At 43.3% G+C, this 20407-nt stretch overlaps 2 protein-coding genes across 2 annotated transcripts in view; one reads left to right on the plus strand and one right to left on the minus strand.

Moving 5' to 3' along the window:
• The window catches only part of ADAM10 (ADAM metallopeptidase domain 10), a 41429-nt gene extending 22778 nt beyond the window's left edge, over positions 1–18651 (minus strand). Inside the window, exons 1-2 of the mRNA XM_048955771.1 lie at positions 18326–18651; positions 7334–7484 (exon numbers count right to left, since the gene is read on the minus strand). Of these exons, the coding sequence (XP_048811728.1) occupies positions 7334–7484; positions 18326–18380 (206 nt within the window). The 5' untranslated portion in view covers positions 18381–18651. The remainder of the gene's footprint in view (positions 1–7333; positions 7485–18325) is intronic.
• A 992-nt stretch (positions 18652–19643) lies between these two features.
• The window catches only part of MINDY2 (MINDY lysine 48 deubiquitinase 2), a 29157-nt gene continuing 28393 nt past the window's right edge, over positions 19644–20407 (plus strand). The window contains exon 1 of the mRNA XM_048956843.1: positions 19644–20365. Within this exon, the coding sequence (XP_048812800.1) occupies positions 19757–20365 (609 nt within the window). The 5' untranslated portion in view covers positions 19644–19756. The remainder of the gene's footprint in view (positions 20366–20407) is intronic.

Raw genomic sequence — 20407 nt, forward strand, 5'->3', positions numbered from 1 at the left:
CCCAAAAGGAACACTCCTGTTTTACTGTGTTGGCCCACAACTTCAGGGCAGATGTTGGTGGTATGGCAGTAGAGGCTGAACGCTCCTACCAATATTCCACTCCATTTTGTTGCCATACAACAGATGGCAGCAGAGGGGCAGTCTGACAAAATGGCCTCTGACATGGAAGTGTGGATGAAGCGAAGGCATGAAAATCAATTCCACTATGCAGAAAACATGGCACCCACTGACATTCACTGACACTTGCTGAATGTGTATGGAAACAAAGCAGTGGATGTCAGCACGGTGAGGCAGCAGATGGCACACTTCAGCAGAGGCAACAGTGGGTCACCCGCGCTGGTGCAGATTCCCATGAGCACAGCATGCAGGCTCGTGTACACTGTTGGCAAAAACACACAGCTAATGATGGTGGCTCTGTCAGAAGAGTGTTTTGTAGCTGAGAATTTATTCTATCAACTAGTGTTATTCTCTTTTTTCTAGCTGTTGGAGTTTCCATGGAAATAAATAAGAGGCATTACTTTCAGAGCAACCTACATAAAATGTAAACAAAATGTAAGGAAGTTAATTACTGTTATACCCGAAACCCAAATATTCGTAACAAAAGAAATAAAGTAACCACTTTTTAATGCATCTGTAACATACTCAAAATATATCTTCCATTTTCATTTGCACATTATAATGACACTACAGTAATAAATATTTCAGAACTGTATATTAAAACACAATATTGTAGATAAAGAAAAAGCCATGCCTATACTTGAAAGATGGTATGGGCTCCTTGGTGACTCATGCTGACTATTCCACAATGCAAACACTGCTTCACAATCAAACTACCTCTATCTATTACTGCTGTCACAGTGAAAATGAAACTTCCAAGAAGCTTCATCACTAACACACCACCAAAGGAGAGCATCTCCCACAAGGTTAGGAAATTCTGAGATGCGGCTAGCAGATGTGGAAGATTACTTCAGCAACTCCTTGAGATGCTCAGGCTTACAGCCAGGACTGCCAGTGCCCATATCAGAGTCTCAACATGGATGTAAAATAACTGGGCAGATTCTCCTGTTAAAATGAAGAAATGATTCACTACAGATGCATTTGAATATTAGAATCATTCACTGAAGAATGCAAACAGTTACCTGTTTGCAATTCACACCCACTTAGCAAGGCCTACAGCAGACAGCTACTGTTATATTATCACCTACTGACTTAAAATAATTTTCCACTAAGTAATGTCTCTGCTATCTCTGAAATGCTTTTTATTTGCTGACAGATCATGAAGATGACAAAATAACATGCATGAGCATCCCAGAAGGCATCCCAGGCCAGAATTTTACTGGCAGTGCATTTTTCTAGGAGAGGGAAAAAAAGCAGCAAGAGGCTAAACCATACTGCACGGTTCTTCAAAACAGAAATTGGAAATGAACAGGCAGACAAAATTAAGACTAGCAATAAGAACTCAAATTTCACTCAAGTACATCACCAAGTTTCACTCACTTTGTAACACCCTGCTCAGTACCTTCAAAAGGTTTGAAATGCACTTCAGTTTAAGTTTTCTCTGAGACCAAATCCCCCATAGTTACTAAGGATCAGACTCTCTTCAAGGATGTCTGAACTGAAATTAAAAGACCAGAGATCTTCAACACTTCAGAACAGCTCTCCTCCATTCCCTAATATCTGATAGAGACTTTGTACTGGAATAAGTCTATAGCTGTGTGCCGGTGGTGAGCTGGAACATGTAGTAATCCCACCAAGAGCACCTAAGATGGCATTTTCTGGTGAACACAGTATGCCTCCAGAAAAAAGAAAAAAAAAATAGCAAAGTGCAAAAAGGTTACTTTGCTGTTATGCTTAAATGAATACCACTACAAAAAAAAAAACAAAAACAAAAAACTCAATCAAAAAGATACAGGAGAAATTGCTATTTCTAATAGCCAGTACGCTTCTTACAAATTACAATTAAATTAATTACACTGAAAGAAGATGCCAGTTTATAGCTGGGGAAACTCCAAATTGTAATGACTGCATCAAACAAATGTATGGCATGAACCCCCCCAAAAATCCAGCTCATCATTCTTTCAAAGACAATATCAAGAATGCATCCATCAACTCCAGTAACGTTTCCCATCTGTCAGTAAGAGATCTCCAAAGATCCTACAGAAAATCCATTTCAGTATCTTATCTGATACAGAAGCTTACTTAAATTTTACTGTGAATTTCTTCAAAGTCACTAGCTGTTCCCCTTTATTAAGGTTTCTGTAAACTAATCTCTATCCCTCTCAAAATGATATGGAAGAGAACAAGTCTCAGTTTTCTTTCCCTGTCTACATCCATAACTTCATGAATTCTTCTATAGAGAGGAGGTCCCAGAGTAGAACCACTGATTCCTCCATACCATTAATCAACTTAGTTTCCAAAACAAGCCACAGTGGAATAAGTAAGAGGCATCAGAAGGTGTTTGTGGGGTTTTTTGTAGCTACCATTTCTATAGTATTCTCTAGGCTAGTGAGATACCAGACAGAAGGTAATTATTCCCAGAAAAAATAATGCTTTTTCCACATCTACTAACTTGCATAAGACATTTCACAGTAGTAGGACTGTCTAGGATAGAAACAAACTAATAAAGAGCACAACTGGACCTTTCCTGTTGCTGCTTGTCTTACATACACCTGGTAACTGATAGAGTAACAAGGCATTCTTTAGTTACTGCATGGCTGCTTCTTCAATGGAAGCTGAAATTTTTGGTAGAGTTGTTAACACTGTTCTATAATCAACTTTGTTAAAAGCTACATTTTGCCATGCCTTACTCATTAATTGCAGTACCTTGAGACTATCAGGAAACAGACGCTGATGTTCCCTTAGTTTACCACAGGGAGACTATCAGACTCACAAGCACACAGTGATAACTGAAGAAAAATAGCTGACAGTGTCATGTTTAGTTAAAAAACATGAGTTTCCCATGGGCTCCAGTTATTTCAATTCTGTGCTCTAATCACAGAGAAAGCAGGGGTTTTTTTATTAATAAATTTCTTAAAGAAGGCTATGTGCATGTGCTGACAGCATTTGACAAGAAGAATATAAAAGGTAGACACGTAAGAATTAATGCTTGATCTATTATTCCATTTGTTTTGATTATGAGTTACCTTCTAAGGTCAGTGATTCTGCCATGATGAAACATTTGATATATTAGGACACTGGTAGAAAGCCAGCATATTGCTTTCCAGAACTAATGAAGAAAGATATAATCAGCAGCATGAAAAAAAGGAAACTAGGTGCTTTTCTTTTCTTTTCTTACTCATAAGCTGTATCTACTCTTGAGGACATTTATTTTACGCTGTTCCTATTTACTATTAAACCCACACAATGTATTCCATCATCATCAATTGACAACTCCCAAGGTTCTTCTACCTGTCCTAAAGAAAATATCTGAAACAGCAGGTGATGGAATCTCTGCACTTATCGTTCTATTAGCCATGCAGATGCAGACAGGGGAACTGTCCTTTGGTAAGTATTTATATTAAAAATGTACATCAGTATCTATAGCATAAAAATAGGGAGCAATCCCAACCTCACAGCTAAGGTCTGTGGTTAATGCCTTTATAGCAGCATTTCTGATTGCCACTCATTTCTTTCCAGATCTTCAGAAGACAGACCTGCTAAGCTTGTTATTCCAGAAGATAACATTCTAAGGAAATGCAGCCACTGATTATTTTAACTGATTATTCTTCATATACATAGCTGTCAACACGTAAGCCAGCTCAGATAACAGAAACCATTCAAGTCAGTTAACATGTAGCTACATGTTTAGTTTACACTCTTATAACTTAGGTCAATTATTTCTCTGTCCTGAAGAGTACAGTCTTCTGTTTTTAAGAGCAGATTAATCTTTACCCAGGGTTGAAAATAAACTCCTCTTCCCCCCCCCCCAGTAAAAACTTTTAGTAGGAAACACAAATTCTGTGTCACCTGGTTTCCTGTTTATCCAAAATAACCTTCCCACCTCTATTTATAAGGTTGACAACATACATGCTGTGCCAGGCTCTAACAATGAAAAACCAGGTGGACAAAAAAAAGCCAAACTAAGCAGCTCCTTTTGGGCAGTTCCCTTTATTTTTATAACCTGCTCAGTCAATAACTATCTTATTAAAGAACAAACTTGTTATCTCTGAATAATGAAGGGCAATAAAATGGATAACAAATTACTGTAGAACAGAGAATAAAAAAGTCAAATGGTTACAGCAGAAACAGCACAGCTCGTATCACACAGCAAGCCCCTACAGGCATTAATGCAGAGCAATCGCAGATGATGGTCGGCAGCTGAAACAGCAGAACCTCTGAATCCAGATAAACTGTCTCAGGTGAAGCCTAAAGAACAGGTTGTTCCAGCTGCATAACTGACATAGCCTCAGTCTGTATGGCATTTTATTCCTATGGAGCTGATTTTTAAGACTTCAATCCGTGGAGCTAAAAAACCCTGGAATTAGCTGCAATGACTTCTAAGCACAAATTTAAACACAGAGAAGAATTTTTACTCTTGAAGTCCACATTTTGCAGATTTTATAGAAACAATCCAACAGTATTAAACAACTGAAAAAGTATTTCCAAGCATAACCATATGAAGGGCCTTTTTATCTCTGCTGTGAAGAAGTGATGGTGCAGGTATATTGCAAGCACTTCCAGTAACAGTTATTATAAGTACTATGTAGAGACCAGATGTTCCAGTAGCAGCTTGGAACTTAACAACTTACAGCTTTTTTTTTTTTCTTTTAAATACAGTTTTAGGTTAAAAAAAAAAACAAAACTATGAAAAATGGTAATTAAATTGCAAAACAGCTGAAAAAAGCTCTTGGTGTACCTTTAACTTAGAAATAAAACGTTATTATATGTTTAAGTACTGCTTGAAAAATTCTACTTGTTCACTCACTCATGTTGCATAGGCAGCCTGACCAATCAGAGCCAACAGGGATGGGACAAAGTGGCTGCAGATTGGTGACTGAGAGGACAAACCAGGGGAAAAAAAGTGCAAGCTATTAGAAGGGCTGACAGCACAGATAAATACTGCATAAAGGTAGTTTCTTCATTCTTCTGAGTGTCAGGAATTCTTATTTTCTAAAGTTCAGAGATCATCCGACACCAGGCAAGGTTTTCAAGTTCTGTCCTCAAAATGTAATTTCTAACAGTGAAGTATCCAGCATATTTTTGACATCTGCAGTTGATGGGAGCTTAGTTCAAGATATTCTGCAATATATTGCAAATGCCTATACTGAAAAAGATATCGTTCTGCTATACTCAGTAAGTGAAAGACAGTAAACATGCATTCAGTATACATTTGGTTTAGTCAACCAAGACTGAGCATACAAAGGCAAATACATCCTTTCAATTTTAGTCATGTTCCAACATAATTTTTGGAATTGCTGACATTACCTTGACATACAAAATGAACTTAGATCACATTAAATTCTTTCACTGTATTGCAGCCTAGTGCCATCAGCATTGCTTACTCCATTTACATACCTTTTTCCCCCCCAAGCTAATGCTAACACTGCATTCACTAATTTTGTGTGAATCTTCCTCAGGCCCAAAGGGCCTTAAATTAATTCACACTAAAACATTCAATGTAAAATGGCATGTGTGAGATACACGACTGTACTGCTTTAAAACAACATGAACTACAAGACCTTATTGTTTCAAGAATTCCTACTTACTTCAGGCCTTTCAGGAATAAGCACATTTTGCACCATTCTTGAAGCAACAATGCCAACTCATCTACAGTACACAGTTGATAATTCAAAAGAATTCATAGCCTACTTTCAGGGATCTAAAGTGCCATATGGAGCTAGTATTTTAGCATCTAATAGCAGCTGGTTTGTTTGAATTCAGGCATTAAATCTGACAGTTTTATTCTAGATCCTCCAACAATAAGAATTTTGAAAAGATTGTTTTTAAACCATATACTCTGATTTCCAGATGAAGATTAAATAAGGAAAGTTTTCTCAAACAATGTTTGAGAACAATGATGAACATAAAAACATTTGTGGTCCAGCTAGCTCCATTTGCTACTTCCAGCAGTGAACTGCAGTAGATACTCAGACAGCTTCTGCATTGTTTCCTATCTCCATAAGGCAACCATTTCATCAGAAGCCAACTCAAAACAAAGACCTATATTATAAGAAGAATTTAGCTGGAAAGGCTACTGATTGCCTGTGAAGATAAGGCAGAGTTAGCAACAGCGTGACTATCCACCAAATAATAAAATTCATTGGACTAAGAACACACCCAAAAACATGGATTTAAGGACAGGATTTCAAATTTAGGACTTTGGTTGCTATTCTAAAGCAGTTGCAAATACAACCCTAACACTTGCCTTTTGGGAACGTGCACTGAAATTCAATCATTGTGCCATATACAGCCAATAGCAACACTTCAGTCCTTGAAGAAATTACAAGCTAGTGCAGAAGGAGAATATTTACTCAAATGAACATTCCAAACACATTCAAAAGATGCGGTATTACCTTTGCTCTGTCAAGTTCCCTGTGTTTCTAGATATGGATAACAAACATTTATCAAGCATTAGTTATTTCCTTTGTAATTTGAATAATTAGACAAGCAAGGGTGTTACACATTGCTAAAAAAACATTAAAATAATGGTGTTGCACAGGGTGCAGTCAGCAGAAAAGCAAAGACAGAAATACTTTAACTTACTCTTTCTTCTCAATTATAAAAAAAAAAGTAGGAAGCAACACTTTCTAAATGAAATCCACAAATAATACTTCCACTACTCACACTGACGATCTAACTTCACTATTTGAAGTAGTTCAAATCAGAAATTCAATGTATGGCTAAGCAATCTTGTAACAGCAATTATGTTTTCTCCATGTCAAACAATTGCTAAGCTACACAGAAAAACGCCATTTCACTACACATGTAACAGAACACTCCATGGCCAAATCTGTGGTTTGGAACGCAATTTGAAACTGTGCAGTTCCTCAAGTAAACCAAATCCGCTCAAAGTTCAGCACAGTTTTTGTAAACAAATATGCCATGGCTGCACAATAAAGTCAGAATCTGATGAAATTCTGTTCCCAGTTCTACTCACTGAATCTCTGAAGTCCGTTAACAGTTACAAGCACAGGTTTGAACTGATTACAAGCAGCAATTTGACATTTACACTGGACACCAGAGCAAACACTTGCTATAAACTGCCAATATTGCATTTTAGTATATTCTCTCAGACATGAATAACTGTATTTCAGCATTTATATATCACTATAATTAAAAAAAAAACACAAGACTAAAATGTTTAAAGCAAATACCTTTTAGAAACATCACTAACCTTCCATGAGCATGAAAGTCGAGGCGCAAGAACTGATCTTCATGCGATACTGCTCTTTTGGCACGCTGGTGTTTTTGGTGTAACAAATCCACATCGTAAGATAATCCTTCATAATGTCTAATGTATTTATTTAGAGGGTTTCCATACTGGCCTGAAAAGAGAAAGAAGTAAAGGTTAGCAGGTTAGCATGCCTAAGAATTTACTAAGGTTACAACCACACTATGAGGTGCGATATCTTGGAGCACAACAGCTGGCAATGAGAACCCAATTTTCACTCTACATGCATTTTAGCTATCTTTTTCAGTTCCTTGTATACTTCAGATTCATTCTACTCTAATTCCACAGACCGAATAAACACTTGCAGTTATAGTGCAGAGGTGGACTCCTTCCACTTTCATTTCAACCAAAATTACTCCACAATGCAAACTACATCACTGTCGGTAGGAATGCTACGCATGAGACGTGCTTCACACCCAAACACACCAAGTTCAACAGCTTCACATCTTCCTTCTGTTTCCCTAAAAGAACCATACATCCATTTGCACTCTGCTCCCACGGCACACTGAAGTACTTGCTCAAAAGGTATACATTCCACGTGCCAGATCATCAAGTAAAATTAATAGCAAATCATACTATCCAGAAATACAATATTTGTATAACGTGGAATGTTCCATCATGTGGGAGAGTTTTGTTAAAGGTTCAGTTCAGTCTATTTTGAATATTTCCTTTTAAGATATTATTTCTGATTTACTTAAGAATGAATGACAGAAGTGGAAAACTATTCTTGTCCTCCCATCCTCATGGTGGAAGAGAGATGCAGAACTGACTACAGGCACTAGCATTTGAGAGCTGTTTGCAGATCTAGAAACATGCACATAAAGGAGGATGCTATCAGCCTTGTATTTCCACTAAACACCAGGTATTTTTACTTCAACACAGTATTTTTCACACCAAGGTTAGCATTAGTAGGTCAATAACACGATAGAAAACTTCTTGTGCTGCCCAGACACCTGTCAGATAGACTGCTGAGATTTGCTCAGATGCCTACCAAACAGCCCACCGGCTGGCTGGCAATCACAAGAGCAGGATCAAGGAGAAAGCTAACAGGCTACTATTTTCCTCCAGGCAAGGAGCCACTATACATATTATTGACTTCAAGATAGTTCAGATTTTGGTCAACTCTCCCTAATTGATACACAGTTTCCATCCAGGATTCATGTTCTTCACAGTTAACAGAGCCCACATGATCACAGAAACACACACGGTAAATGGAGCGCAGAGCACTCATTTAATGAGAAGTGTATTTTCATATCTCAACAACCCCCTGGGCCCCATCCCCTGTATGCACATCCTCCAGACACTCTTCACAAGAAGATTTACTGCACTCCCAAATCAGATGCCATCAGTGAACTACCTGAAAAGCATTGCATCTACTTGCCAAAAGTAAACACAGACTTTGTGTAGAGAATTAAGAGAAACTGATTCATTAACTGATTCATTGTGATCAAAAGAACAAAAAACAAAGTTGAAGCAGTAGAATATAACGTGGAGGACAAAAAGATTACAACAGGGGAGCAAACCACCCTGAAGTACAGGTAGCACATACAGGATTATTTTTGTTTGGTGAAAACATTTTTAAATAGTTTGAGCATTTTAAATGTACAATCATGAGGAATTACTTAGATACCTGCAATCTACCATTTTCAAGAGCAAGTCACTTTGGTGGATCTGGTTTCTAAGTCAGATTATATATGACAAATCATATATGTTTCTTAATGCACTAAACATTAAGCTGGAAGGAATTAAACATATCAAACAATGTTACATATACATATCATACATAAACATATCAAACAGAATGTTACAAAAATTCAGAGTAATTGCACGTTTTGATATTCAGAATACCAGCATGCAAACATCCACCGGGTCTGAAACAGGCTCGCAGAATGCCTCTGCATCATCAGCTCCCCAAAGAGCTGATCCAAAGAAGCAACTGTTCTTGAAGATCAGCTATTCATTACCATCACAGAAACTACTTTGGGGATCGCATCACCCAAGGGCAAGCACCAACTCCAGTGGTTATGCAAAATCAATACGCTGTCAATTTATTTCTAGGAGCAGCATTTACAACTGTCAGTGTTCAGTAAAAATCTCCATGAGTTCTTCCCCGCACGACCCCTTTGCTGCAGCACATTCCAAAACATGAACAACTGTTTTGGAAAACTGCCTTTTTGCTGAAGGCCATCAGTCCCATCCTTTTTGTGATCAGAGAAGTCACAAGGTGACAGAGTGCACCAAATGCACCAGCCTCACTTTGACTAGCTGAGCACATGGCCTTCCACAAAAAGATACCAAAGGTCATTTGTACTTCACTTATGAAAAGTGAAAAGATTAAGCTGATACAAACTCTGAATAGTCTCTGCTGAATGCTACAGCACAAGAAGAGAATCTTACACTAACAACATAAAATTAGAACGCAGAACACAAGCAGAATCATTTCCAATTCCAGGTTGAGCCTGGAATCCTTACTTTTTCCACATGGAGAAATACAAGAATTGCTTAAATATCATAGCACCTACTTAGCACAGCAGTATCTAGCACTGTGTTCTGAAGTCTGGGCGCCCACAAATCAATGGTATGTCAGGCATCACTTTCTCTTTCAGGGTTGCACAAAGCTTTTTCTTTTCTTTTTTTTTTTTTTCCTTCCCTTCTCCATTTTCTATTTGTTATTTTTCACACGGAATGTTGTTCTGTACACATTTGCTCCATTGTTCCTGGCTCCAAACCGAGCTTCAAAGCCTTCCTTCCCCAACCTCCTACTTACAGAGAAACAGACATTCTTTAGTTTACGCTTCAGCCTTCTCAAGCTTTGCCTCAGTAATATACAGCAAATAGTTACATTTTCACAAGGAAAAAAGTTATTGTTCTAACACCACAATTTCAGAAGCAAAAGTACAAATCTACCTTTCCATGTATTTATTGTTGTGAGGTCTTCTTTAAATTAATACAGTAAATTTCTCAGTGCTCCTGTTCCTTTCCAAGTGATTGATGTCTCACCTCCACACACCTCAATAAGCGATACAGAAAATGACTAAATAAATTAATACTCACAGGCTCATCACTTGCATTCAGTAGCAACATGCACAAGATGATACTGCCATCTCTCTTTAAAATTCAGGTAATGATACATGGCAGATAAATGCATTAAAATTTACTCTGAGTACTGCAGGCAAATGCTGCCTTTGACAAATGCAGTCCAATAACAAAACTTCATTCTAATTTCCTCTCGGTCTCCAAATACAAGCTAATTCTTACTCGGTTTTACAGAGGCTTCTCAGGTGCCTTTAACATTCACAACATTTGTGATTTAAGCATGTCTGCATTAATTCTAAATAAGAGACAAAATAAATCCAAAGCTTCAGCAGCCAGCATGAAGAATGCTGAGGGTGAAGAAAGTTGCCCATGCCTGTGTTTCTCTAACCAGTGTGGGCACACCCCCACACAAGGAAGCACGAACACCTCCTTGTGCAAAAGAGCTACAATAAACAAACCACCAGTAGCCTGGGTCCAGTTGTTTTATCAGACTGATGAACATACCGACTTTAAACAATTCTTGTAATTACCTGACTGCCAGTATATGATTTCCAATTCCAGATACCAGCATTAAAGAAAAACTTCAGAATTAACTGGTGTCAGTTAAACTGAAGCTTTAATTTTGAAAGAAATGCAGGCTAGAATATGACAAGTAACTCTAAAACTTCATCAAAACAAAGGAGCTAGTATGCTGCATAACATGCAGACTTCTGTGTTCTCTAATCCCAAGACTATTCAACAACTTATCTTCCACTTTTCTGCAGTAGGAAAATACTATGAATGTATCCATTACATTGCTTTGGGCCATTTTTCTCAGTTAGGCAAGGTATTCTTTAAAAAGCTTCAGGCACCCAGAAACAAGTTTTCAAGCGTAACAACTTATTAAAGATCCAACAATGCTGCACACCTGTTTCAGGTCTTGTGAGCAGGTGGAAAGCTAAGCTGAGTCATGCAAAGAATAGTTTTAAAATGCTTCGTGCTGTAATAAGACAGCAAAAGACTTCTCATAATATAAAGCCTTGCAACATGCTCTATGTTATGCTGAAGTTAAATCCCTCAGAAATCAAAAAGCAATTCCTTCTGCCAAAGTGAAGTTACATGCTCCCTGTGATCACAAAAGGAAGCAGTGCTATTTCTTTTCCCTTTCCTCGGAACTGTAACAAACACCAAAGCTACCCAAGCCCTTATGTTTTAAGTACTCTCACAACCAGCACTTGACACAAACGCTCCCCAGCAGCTGCATCCCACCTGGAACATACGTCATTTCAGAGCTTTCCTGAAGATGGACTTCAGTCAGAATAGAATGGAAAACTTCAACATATATGTTAACTTTCATTTGCAGAAACAAGCAAAGTGCTACCACCGCTGTAGCGACCAAAGTCTCTAACCAATACATGACCTTTTAATAAAACCATTTACAAATAAAAAATAATTTTCTTCTTCACAAAGGGAGCTTAATAAGTAACTCAACTTCTGTAAAAAATAAATTTTCTTAAGATAAAAAAAACTTCCATGATGTACTGCAAAGTGCCATGGAAAAACTCCAGCACTGTTTTTCAGTGTCTCAAGTACTGGAGCGCTGCTTATGTGCAAAGAAGGAATGGAAATGGAGTACTTGGTTTGCAGTTGGAACAGGGAACTCCAAGTGTTTGCTGAACAGGGTGTGGAGCACCTTGGAGGATGGACAGCCATCCCTGCAATTACCAACCTGGTAAGGGACAGTCTCTATGACCCAATCCATTGGAAGAAAGGGTTGGTGCCACCATTCTCCCTTCCACACGTGTGCAAATGCTGAATCTCACCTACTCCCATCGTACATACAAACTACAGACACATATGCAAAACTCCCCTTTTTGCAATAAATAAAAAGGATTACTACTCAAAGGTCAGCTGTGCACCTGCCATCTGAACACTGTCTGACAGAGGCCATGCTGAAACCAACAAATTTGTATTTTCCTTCTCCATCTGATCTCTTTTTATGTCTTCCTCTCCCTTCTGTCTCCCTTTTCAGGTTATATTAGAATGTAATGCTAGACATATCATCATAACTTACTGGCAATAAGGTTTAGATAAATACATACCTACTCCATGTCTTGTGCTAAATATTGTAGCAAGATACAAATAAACAATTAACCAATTGTTTGGCACATTTTCACCTTAATTTAGCCCAAGGGAATTTCAGAACACCAAGAACCCCAACCTGACTGGGTTGAGACAGATGCCAATAGCAGTTTGCTGAGATGGAAAAACAATGTTTATTTCCAGTACAGCATACATACTGGTGCAGGGATGTCTCCAAATACTCTTGCCAGGTTCTGTGTTCCAGACCACATACTAGCAGCACGCCCACAGAACTGCAAGTACATCTTCAAACACCCACCAGGTGCCTCTCACAGAGGTGCACAAGGCAGATACCTCCACTAGCTACAGTTTCTGTAGCTACAGGATTCTGCACTGAGAAGGAAGAAGAATCTGAGAGCAGCGCAGCCCAACAACCGGTTACAATGGCGCACGTGCAGATACAGAACTGTAATGAGATCCTGTGACTACCTTGCTGTCATTGAAAAACTGTTGTTTTGGAATGGGGACTCCAAGACATATCTACGAAAAAAAGCTGGCAACCAGCCTGCAGCAGGAAATACTGAAGCATGAGAAACCAGACGAAGCTTAAAACAGCTGTTCTACAAGTGTCATGTGTTGCATCAGCTGAACATCAAAGACAGCACACCGCCTTTCCAGGCACTATAACGCAATAAGCCAATGTTATACTTTGGGGAACTGCTAAGCTAGAGGACAGCAGCACTTTAGGATACAGATACCAATGGAACAGCCTTCAAACTGGACAGTTCAGCCCTCCATGGACTTGGTAAATTAAATGTTGTATTCCCCAAGAGAAAAATCCTCCAAGAACAAAGCTTTATATTCCTGGAATAAGAATTAAATGAAAGGAAGGACTTAATTTAAACAAGATTGGCCAAAACATCCAGAGGTTCTGCCTACACATCTCAAGGTGATAGTCCATGCCGAAGACTTGCGTGTATGCATCTAGAGTGCTTCAGCACCAATAGAGAGCTCCAGGAATCTACAGTTGTCTTACTTGCTGACCAGCCACAGACCCCACTTGGACAGGCCTGAGATGTACTTTCTCACCTTCTACCTAAGCTCCACACATTACACAAAGGATTTTAGCTGTAAGCCTCTTGGCACGCTTTGAGCAGCTATATATAAACGTTATCTGGTGGTCAATGCTGAACAACTTGATGTTCATTAATTGTGCTCTCCCCTTCCCCCCAGCCCACTGAGAATTCTTTCCCCTCTAGAGAAACCTCTGCAGTCTGTGGGAGTAAAGCAAGGAAGGTAATGGACATCCTGAAATCCATGAGACCAGGCGGGCTGCATCCAAGAGTGTTGAAGAAGCTGACTGATGTGATTCAGGGACTACCAGCTCTGAAAAGTCTTTGAGATAGAGGGAGGTTCCTGACAACTGGCAGACACGTGTCATCCCGTCTCAAAGGAGGACCTGGAGATCTACAGACTTATCAGACCAACCTCAGTACCCGCAAAGGTTATGGAGGAAATACACGTAGAAACTCACAGTACTGAAAATCAGCAACGTGAACAGTTTCTCTGCATCATAGTAGAAGATGGTAACTGTCTATAAAGTATGTGGATAAATCAAGCATGCACTGTTCTAAAAGGTGAAGTTAAGACAAACAGATTAAGATTTGCACAACAATAGCAAATAGTTCAACTGCAATTCAAGATTGTTAGTGGAAAAAAAACCCAAAATATTGCTAGACACTGTGCAGTGGGTAAGCTAACTTGCTAGACAACTCTTTATTGCAAGCATCATCACTGATTTACAGACTTGAAGTTTCAGCTTGTGACAAATATCCTTAAGACAATATTTATTGTAATTTTAATGAAGTTGTACTTCTCCAAGTTTCTTAAATGTATAGTTTGTCTCTTTAAAAACATACCCTTTATATGTAACTAGCATTAAGAAATGTATGTAGCATTCAAACTCAGTGCTTCTGTGCTGAAGTGCATCAAAAGCCAGTAACCCCACTATCTGTTTCCCAATCAGAATTTCACCGAGCAATTAATCTGGGCTGCGGTTTCACAACTGCTAGCAGAAGGGCAGGTCCTGCTGCTCTCTTTCATCTATCTCATTTTTGCCCCTCCCTTGAGCTGGCACTAAAACTGACTGGACTGAAAAATGTATTTTCTTTTGCTCAAGACAGTTTTTGGTGAAGCGAATGACCAAAAGCGATTCACTCAAAACTCACATTTAAGGCATAGTCAGCACTGTATCACTAGAGTAACTGATGTCTGCTTTATTTTTACCCTCCTTTTCCCCCATTCCTATGCTCTTCTTGAACCTGTTCCTGCACAATAAACCAGCAAGGTTAAACGTCAGGCAAGAAAGTAGTCATTTCTTCCACTTCAGTTAGCAGGCTGAATTGGCTCCTCATGCCATCAAACAGCAGAGGGAGCAAAGGAGGAGCAGTGGAAGTGCATGACCAGGGAAAGACCACCAGGCACCAGCTCAATAAGTAGCTCAATAGAGTGGCGCCTTCTTATTGCATCACTGAACCTTCAGATCCTTTTAAAAGCAATAATACACTGCAGCCTTAGGTTCTTGGGTGGCAATATTTCAAAACTACTATATATACACCTGATCTTATTCATTTTTAATCTCCACGGGCATTTCTGAAATAACTTGACAGCTGCCTTTACCAGACACCATCTCATGCAGCCATATAAAATCTCAAGTGCTTTAATTGTAAATCCCAGATACGTGCTAAAGGCTGAAAGCCATTTTAATGAAGGCTGGTGTTCTTCTCCATCTATAGCAAGGATGCAGACTTAACCACTCAGATGCTGACAGTTTATAAACGCCTTCCCACAACTCCCTCATGTGTTCAGAAAAGAATTTCTCATGTGCACAGCAGGCAATAGACTGTTCAATATCCAGCAGCACAAGGCACTGAAACACAAAAGCTCAAATGTCCTAAAACATAGAGGAGCATATTGTATCAGAATATCTTTCAAATATATTTGCAATCTTATCAGCATCTGACCAGCCAGGCCAGAGCATGGCCACTCTTGCCTTCTGGGGTCTCATTCTCTCTTTTCTTCACATTTCCTGGCACTATTTCCACACTTCTAAAAATCACCCTCAGACAGGTTTTATCAGTTATTTCCATTCCTTAAAGAGCATCACCATTTACAATTATGTACTGTTTAATACACTTGCATGCATTTTTGTTGCGTTCAATGAAACAGTCACAAAGGACACTGCCCCCAACTAGGAACTTGTTCATACCTGTCAAAATTACAGATCATAGCCAGAGAACAGATCTCTGAACACACAGTCTGAGAGTGTCAAAGAAGAACAGAGATTCACTTCATATATTGTTTTACGCAAGCCTAAAATTTCCAAGCACTATGTACTAGAAGCATAAGATATACGCATCTATTTAAGATAAATTCTACCTTTCTCCTATTTCTTTTCACATTACTGAAATGGTATTCAAAGTGACCAGCTGGGATTCCTGCTTTATGAAAGTTGTGACAGTAAAGAAACAAACTTCTAGAGCAGCCCCCAAAGTTATCTAATATCAGAATGTGATCAAGGAAGTGCTTCAGGTCCTGTCCAACTGACCTGCTGGTAACTCCTGTTCTAACCATAAACCCCAACTGATGGTTATACATACATAACAGACACTGCAGTACACCTCACTCACACAGTGATCACTTTTGACTGAGCTTCTTTAACTTGACTTCCAGATTTCCAATTAACTGAAACACATTTCTTTAAGGCATTAAATTACTCTGATGTTTCTCCTCAAATAAACCATCAAATAAAACAGTACATAAGTAAAAGTTATATGGTATCTTAATATTTTAAGAGCTTGACTTTGTGATGCACAAACTGTGAATTAAGCTTGCCATCAGACCTGTTAATCTAGTGCTATTTAACATTAACTGAAGACTGTTAAAACAGAGCATAAACAAGAGCATATAGACAAAGCCTTAAGTAATTCTGAAAGGATTCAACACACTTGGGTATCTCAAAAAATGTTCCTATCACAACACAGTCTAGATGTACGGATGAACAATTGAAAAAGGTACGGACTAAGAACTTATTTTGAAAATTCTATATTTCAAGTACCTGCATGGTTTCAAACTATACACCTTCAAAGAGATGTATTACTTAGCTTCAGGATTTGAGGAGAACCAGTGAGCACAAGAGGAGCCATACACAACTGAGCACAGGTATCCTTTGTTTCCACTTGTTTCCAGTTTGAATTGTTCTCACAGTGACACTGATAACAACAATGAACCTGATGTTTTTCTTTTTCCCCAGGATTAACACTCCCAGAAGAAGGTCTTTTAAATGAAGAACTCTGTTTTTCAGTAATAACTTGTAGTACTTAAGAAATTATAGAAATATGATTAGAAGCTAATAGATATTTCTAGTATTAAAAGAACTTCAATTCAACAGTCACAATAAACTTCCCCCAGGAAAGCTTTATGCCAAGATGCAGATCAGCCATCATTCCTAGGCTCCTACCCAGCATTATCAAGCTGTTTCAAGGTTGCTCTGTGTTGCTAAACACTGAATGCAACTAAAACAAGGATTACTTCCTAATGCCAAGAACACTGAAGGTGCCCATTGTTTTCTCAAAGAAAATAACTATAACGCAAACTTCCAGAACAAAATATGTTTCATGAAGTCACTTCTACGTATGCAGAGCATAGCTGACAAGTTAAAATGCTGTGAACTTTGAAGCATACTTGCCTGCCTACAACTCTCACAACTGTTAATGAATCACTGAATTAATAGTGCCAGGAGTTTAGTTTAGAAAAGAAGACCTTGAAAAGCATGCTAATAATTTTCTTAATAATTTAATAGGAGTCACAAGGAAAAAGTCATGCAGAAAATCTTTTGTTTGCTTCTAACAACATAAATAACGGGATGAGTTGTGCTCCTGCAGACGACTTTGCCCATTATCACAGCATCACCTCACTGCCACAAGCACAGCCTGCTGAACTTCTCCTGTGCTCTGATGTTACTTTTTGATAACGTGCAGAAGCCAGGATTCAGCGTCAACTCTTTGTTCAGAAACCGACACGCTGATACACAGAAAGCCGGGATAAAGAGAAGTGCCAAGCCAAACAGAGGAAACCAAACAAGAAACCCTATAAGCAGCCGCTCCACCCATCCTGTGCAGGAAACAGCCCCAAAATCTACTTCGCTAATCTAATCGCGTGAAAAACCGAAAGTATTTCCTATCGCGTCTCGACCTTGGTTACAGGCTATCAGAACGGGTCGGGACGTTACCCACAGCTCCCGAACGCCGAGAAGCACCCGCAGCGGGAGCCCGTCCAAACTTCCCGTTCTGTGTCAGAACCCAGAAACAGGGTTTCCCCCGGCCTAGGGCCGGGCACAGCGTCCCGAGGGCACGGCCGCTTCCTCCGTCCGTCACCCCGCACGGCCCGGCCCGGCAGGCTGCTCCCCAAGGCGAGGCGGAAGGAGGCAGTCGGACGGGAGGGAAGCGGCCCACAGCACCGCCAAGTCCCGAGGAAGCGGAGCGCCGGGGGAAGCGCGGCAGCTCGGGGAGAGGGAAAGGAGAACGGCCCAGCGAAGAAAGGAGGCGACGGCCGCCTCGGCCTCCCGGAGCGCGTGCCGGCAGCGGGGCTCGGGCACCGGGCCAGCCGCAGGGGGAGCACCGAGACAGAATGAGCAGAGCGGGCCCAGCCGAGGGGGGGCGGCCCGCCGCCCCGGGGAGAGGGCCCGGCGCCCCAGGGAAGGAAAGGGAGAAAGGCGGAGGCGGAAGGCCGCGTCCCAGCCGAGGCCCCGCGGTCCGAGCGGATCAGGCCACCCCTCACCTCCGGCGCCTGCCGCCCAGGAGCACAGCAGGATTATCGTCCTCGCCAGATCCATCTTCGCCGGGCCCAGGCCCCGCCGCCGCCTACCCGCAACGCATCCGCCCCGGCCGGCGCCGGGATAGGGAGGGGCGAGCTCCTCGCCTCCCGCCGCTTTGTCCCCACGCTCCGGGGGCCGCTCGGCTTCCGCCCGCGGATCTCTGGGACCGAGCGGCAGCCGCACCCGGCGCTTCCCCCGCGCCGCTTCCTTCCCCGCACCAGTCCGAGAGACGCCACCGGCGGGGCCGCCGCCGCCGCGCGCTCTGGGCGTGTCCCACTGCTCCGCGACACGAAGGGGGCGGAGCCAAGCAGGAGCGAGAGCGAGAGCGCCGCCCGCCTTAAAGACGCAGGGCGCCCCCCCGCGGGGGAGGAGGACCGGGCCGCACCTCCGCTGCACCGCGCTGAAAGCCGCTCGGCGTTCGGTGCAGCGTCGCTGAACGCGCGTGGCCTGCAGCGGAGCGGGGAGGTCGGGAGTGGCCCTAAAGGTTCCCCTACTCCATCTCCGTTCCGCTTCTCTCCTCAGAACCGCCCTTCCCACGACGCGGGAGAAGTTTGTGATGAAACCGGATCTACGGAACTCGGTTTCTCGGTTCCCCAGGAAAGTTGCCTGTGGGAAACTCCGCTGTGGCGAGCGGACCTCGGAGCCAGGTGTGAGAACAGCGAGAACGGGAGCACGGTGAGCCCTCCCCAAAGTGCGCTCACACTGTGCGAGCGACCAAAGGGCGTGGGCAGCTACAGGGCGGAGAAAATACCTCCGTTATTCTGTGGGACTGCGTTAGCTCTGAAATCGTCATCTTCACCACAGCCACCCTCACCATTGAAAGAGACGCTTAACAGCCGCAATAAAACAGCTCCCACACCCCCACACAAAGCGAAACCCGGCAGTGCGGGACAGCGTCCGGCCGCGCCCTGCTCTACCTCAGCCCCGCCGGGCAGGGCGCCGCGCGCCGCCCATTCTGCGCAGGCGCGGGGCCGTGGCTGCACGGGCGGGGCAGGGCAGGGCGGGACGAGGCGAGGTGCCCTCCTGCGCCTCAGACACCCGGCGCGGCCCGCGCAGTGTTTCAGGACAGCCGCGGGCCCGGCCGCCCCGCCTCCTGCCGCCCCTTCCGGCCTCGTGCTGGGGCGGTGCGCCCTTCCCGTCCGCTTCCCCTCGGCCCCCTCGATTCCCTTCGCCGCCCTCCTCCCGGCCCGGCCCACGGCCGCTGCGGCCCCGCCCTAGGGGCGCCCCCGCCCCGGGCCCCGCCGTGACCCGCGGCCGCTCCCCGCTCCCGCCCACGCGTCCCCGGCGGGGCGGAGCCGCCGCCGCTGTCATGGCGTCTCGGGATCCGTCGGCGGAGATTCGGCCGCCGCTGTGCCAATAGAGCGCGGAGCAGCCGGGTGGCCGCCGGTCCGGGCATGGAGAGCCCGGCGCAGCCCCCGCCGCCTCCGGGCCCGCTAAAGAGCGGCGGCGGGGGCGCCACCGAGCGGCTCCTCCCGGGAGAGGCGGCGGCCGGCGACGTCTGCCGGGACGGGCCCGGTGAGGAGGGCGGTGGGCGACGCAGCCCGTCCCCTCCGCCGGCCCCCGCAGGCCCTCGGGACGCGTCTCCCCTGCGGGGCGCCGAGAGCGCGGGGCCGACGCTCCCGGAGAGCCCTGGGGCGGCGGCGGGGGCCGGCTCCGGGAGCAGCGGGGCTGCCAGCCCCCCGGGGGAGGAGTCCCGCAGCCTGGACTCGCTGGAGTCGTTCTCCAACCTGCACTCCTGCTGCCCCAGCGGCTCCGAACTCAACAGCGACGCCGAGGAGGCGGTGGAGGCCGCCCCGGGGGGCCCGGCCCCGCGGCATGATGCGGAAAGGCCCGCCGCGGGCGCGCAGCTCCTCGCCGCTTCCAAGGAGCGCTTCCCGGGGCAGTCGGTGTACCACATCAAGTGGGTGCGCTGGAAGGAGGAGAACACTCCCGTCATCACCCAGAACGAGAACGGCCCTTGCCCCTTGCTAGCCATCATGAACGTGCTGCTGCTGGCCTGGAAGGTACGGCGCCGTCGCGGAGGGCCGGGGCACCTGCGGCCGTGT

This window comes from Lagopus muta, chromosome 10 (genome assembly GCF_023343835.1).
Source record: "Lagopus muta isolate bLagMut1 chromosome 10, bLagMut1 primary, whole genome shotgun sequence".
NCBI classification, from domain to species: Eukaryota; Metazoa; Chordata; class Aves; order Galliformes; family Phasianidae; genus Lagopus; species Lagopus muta.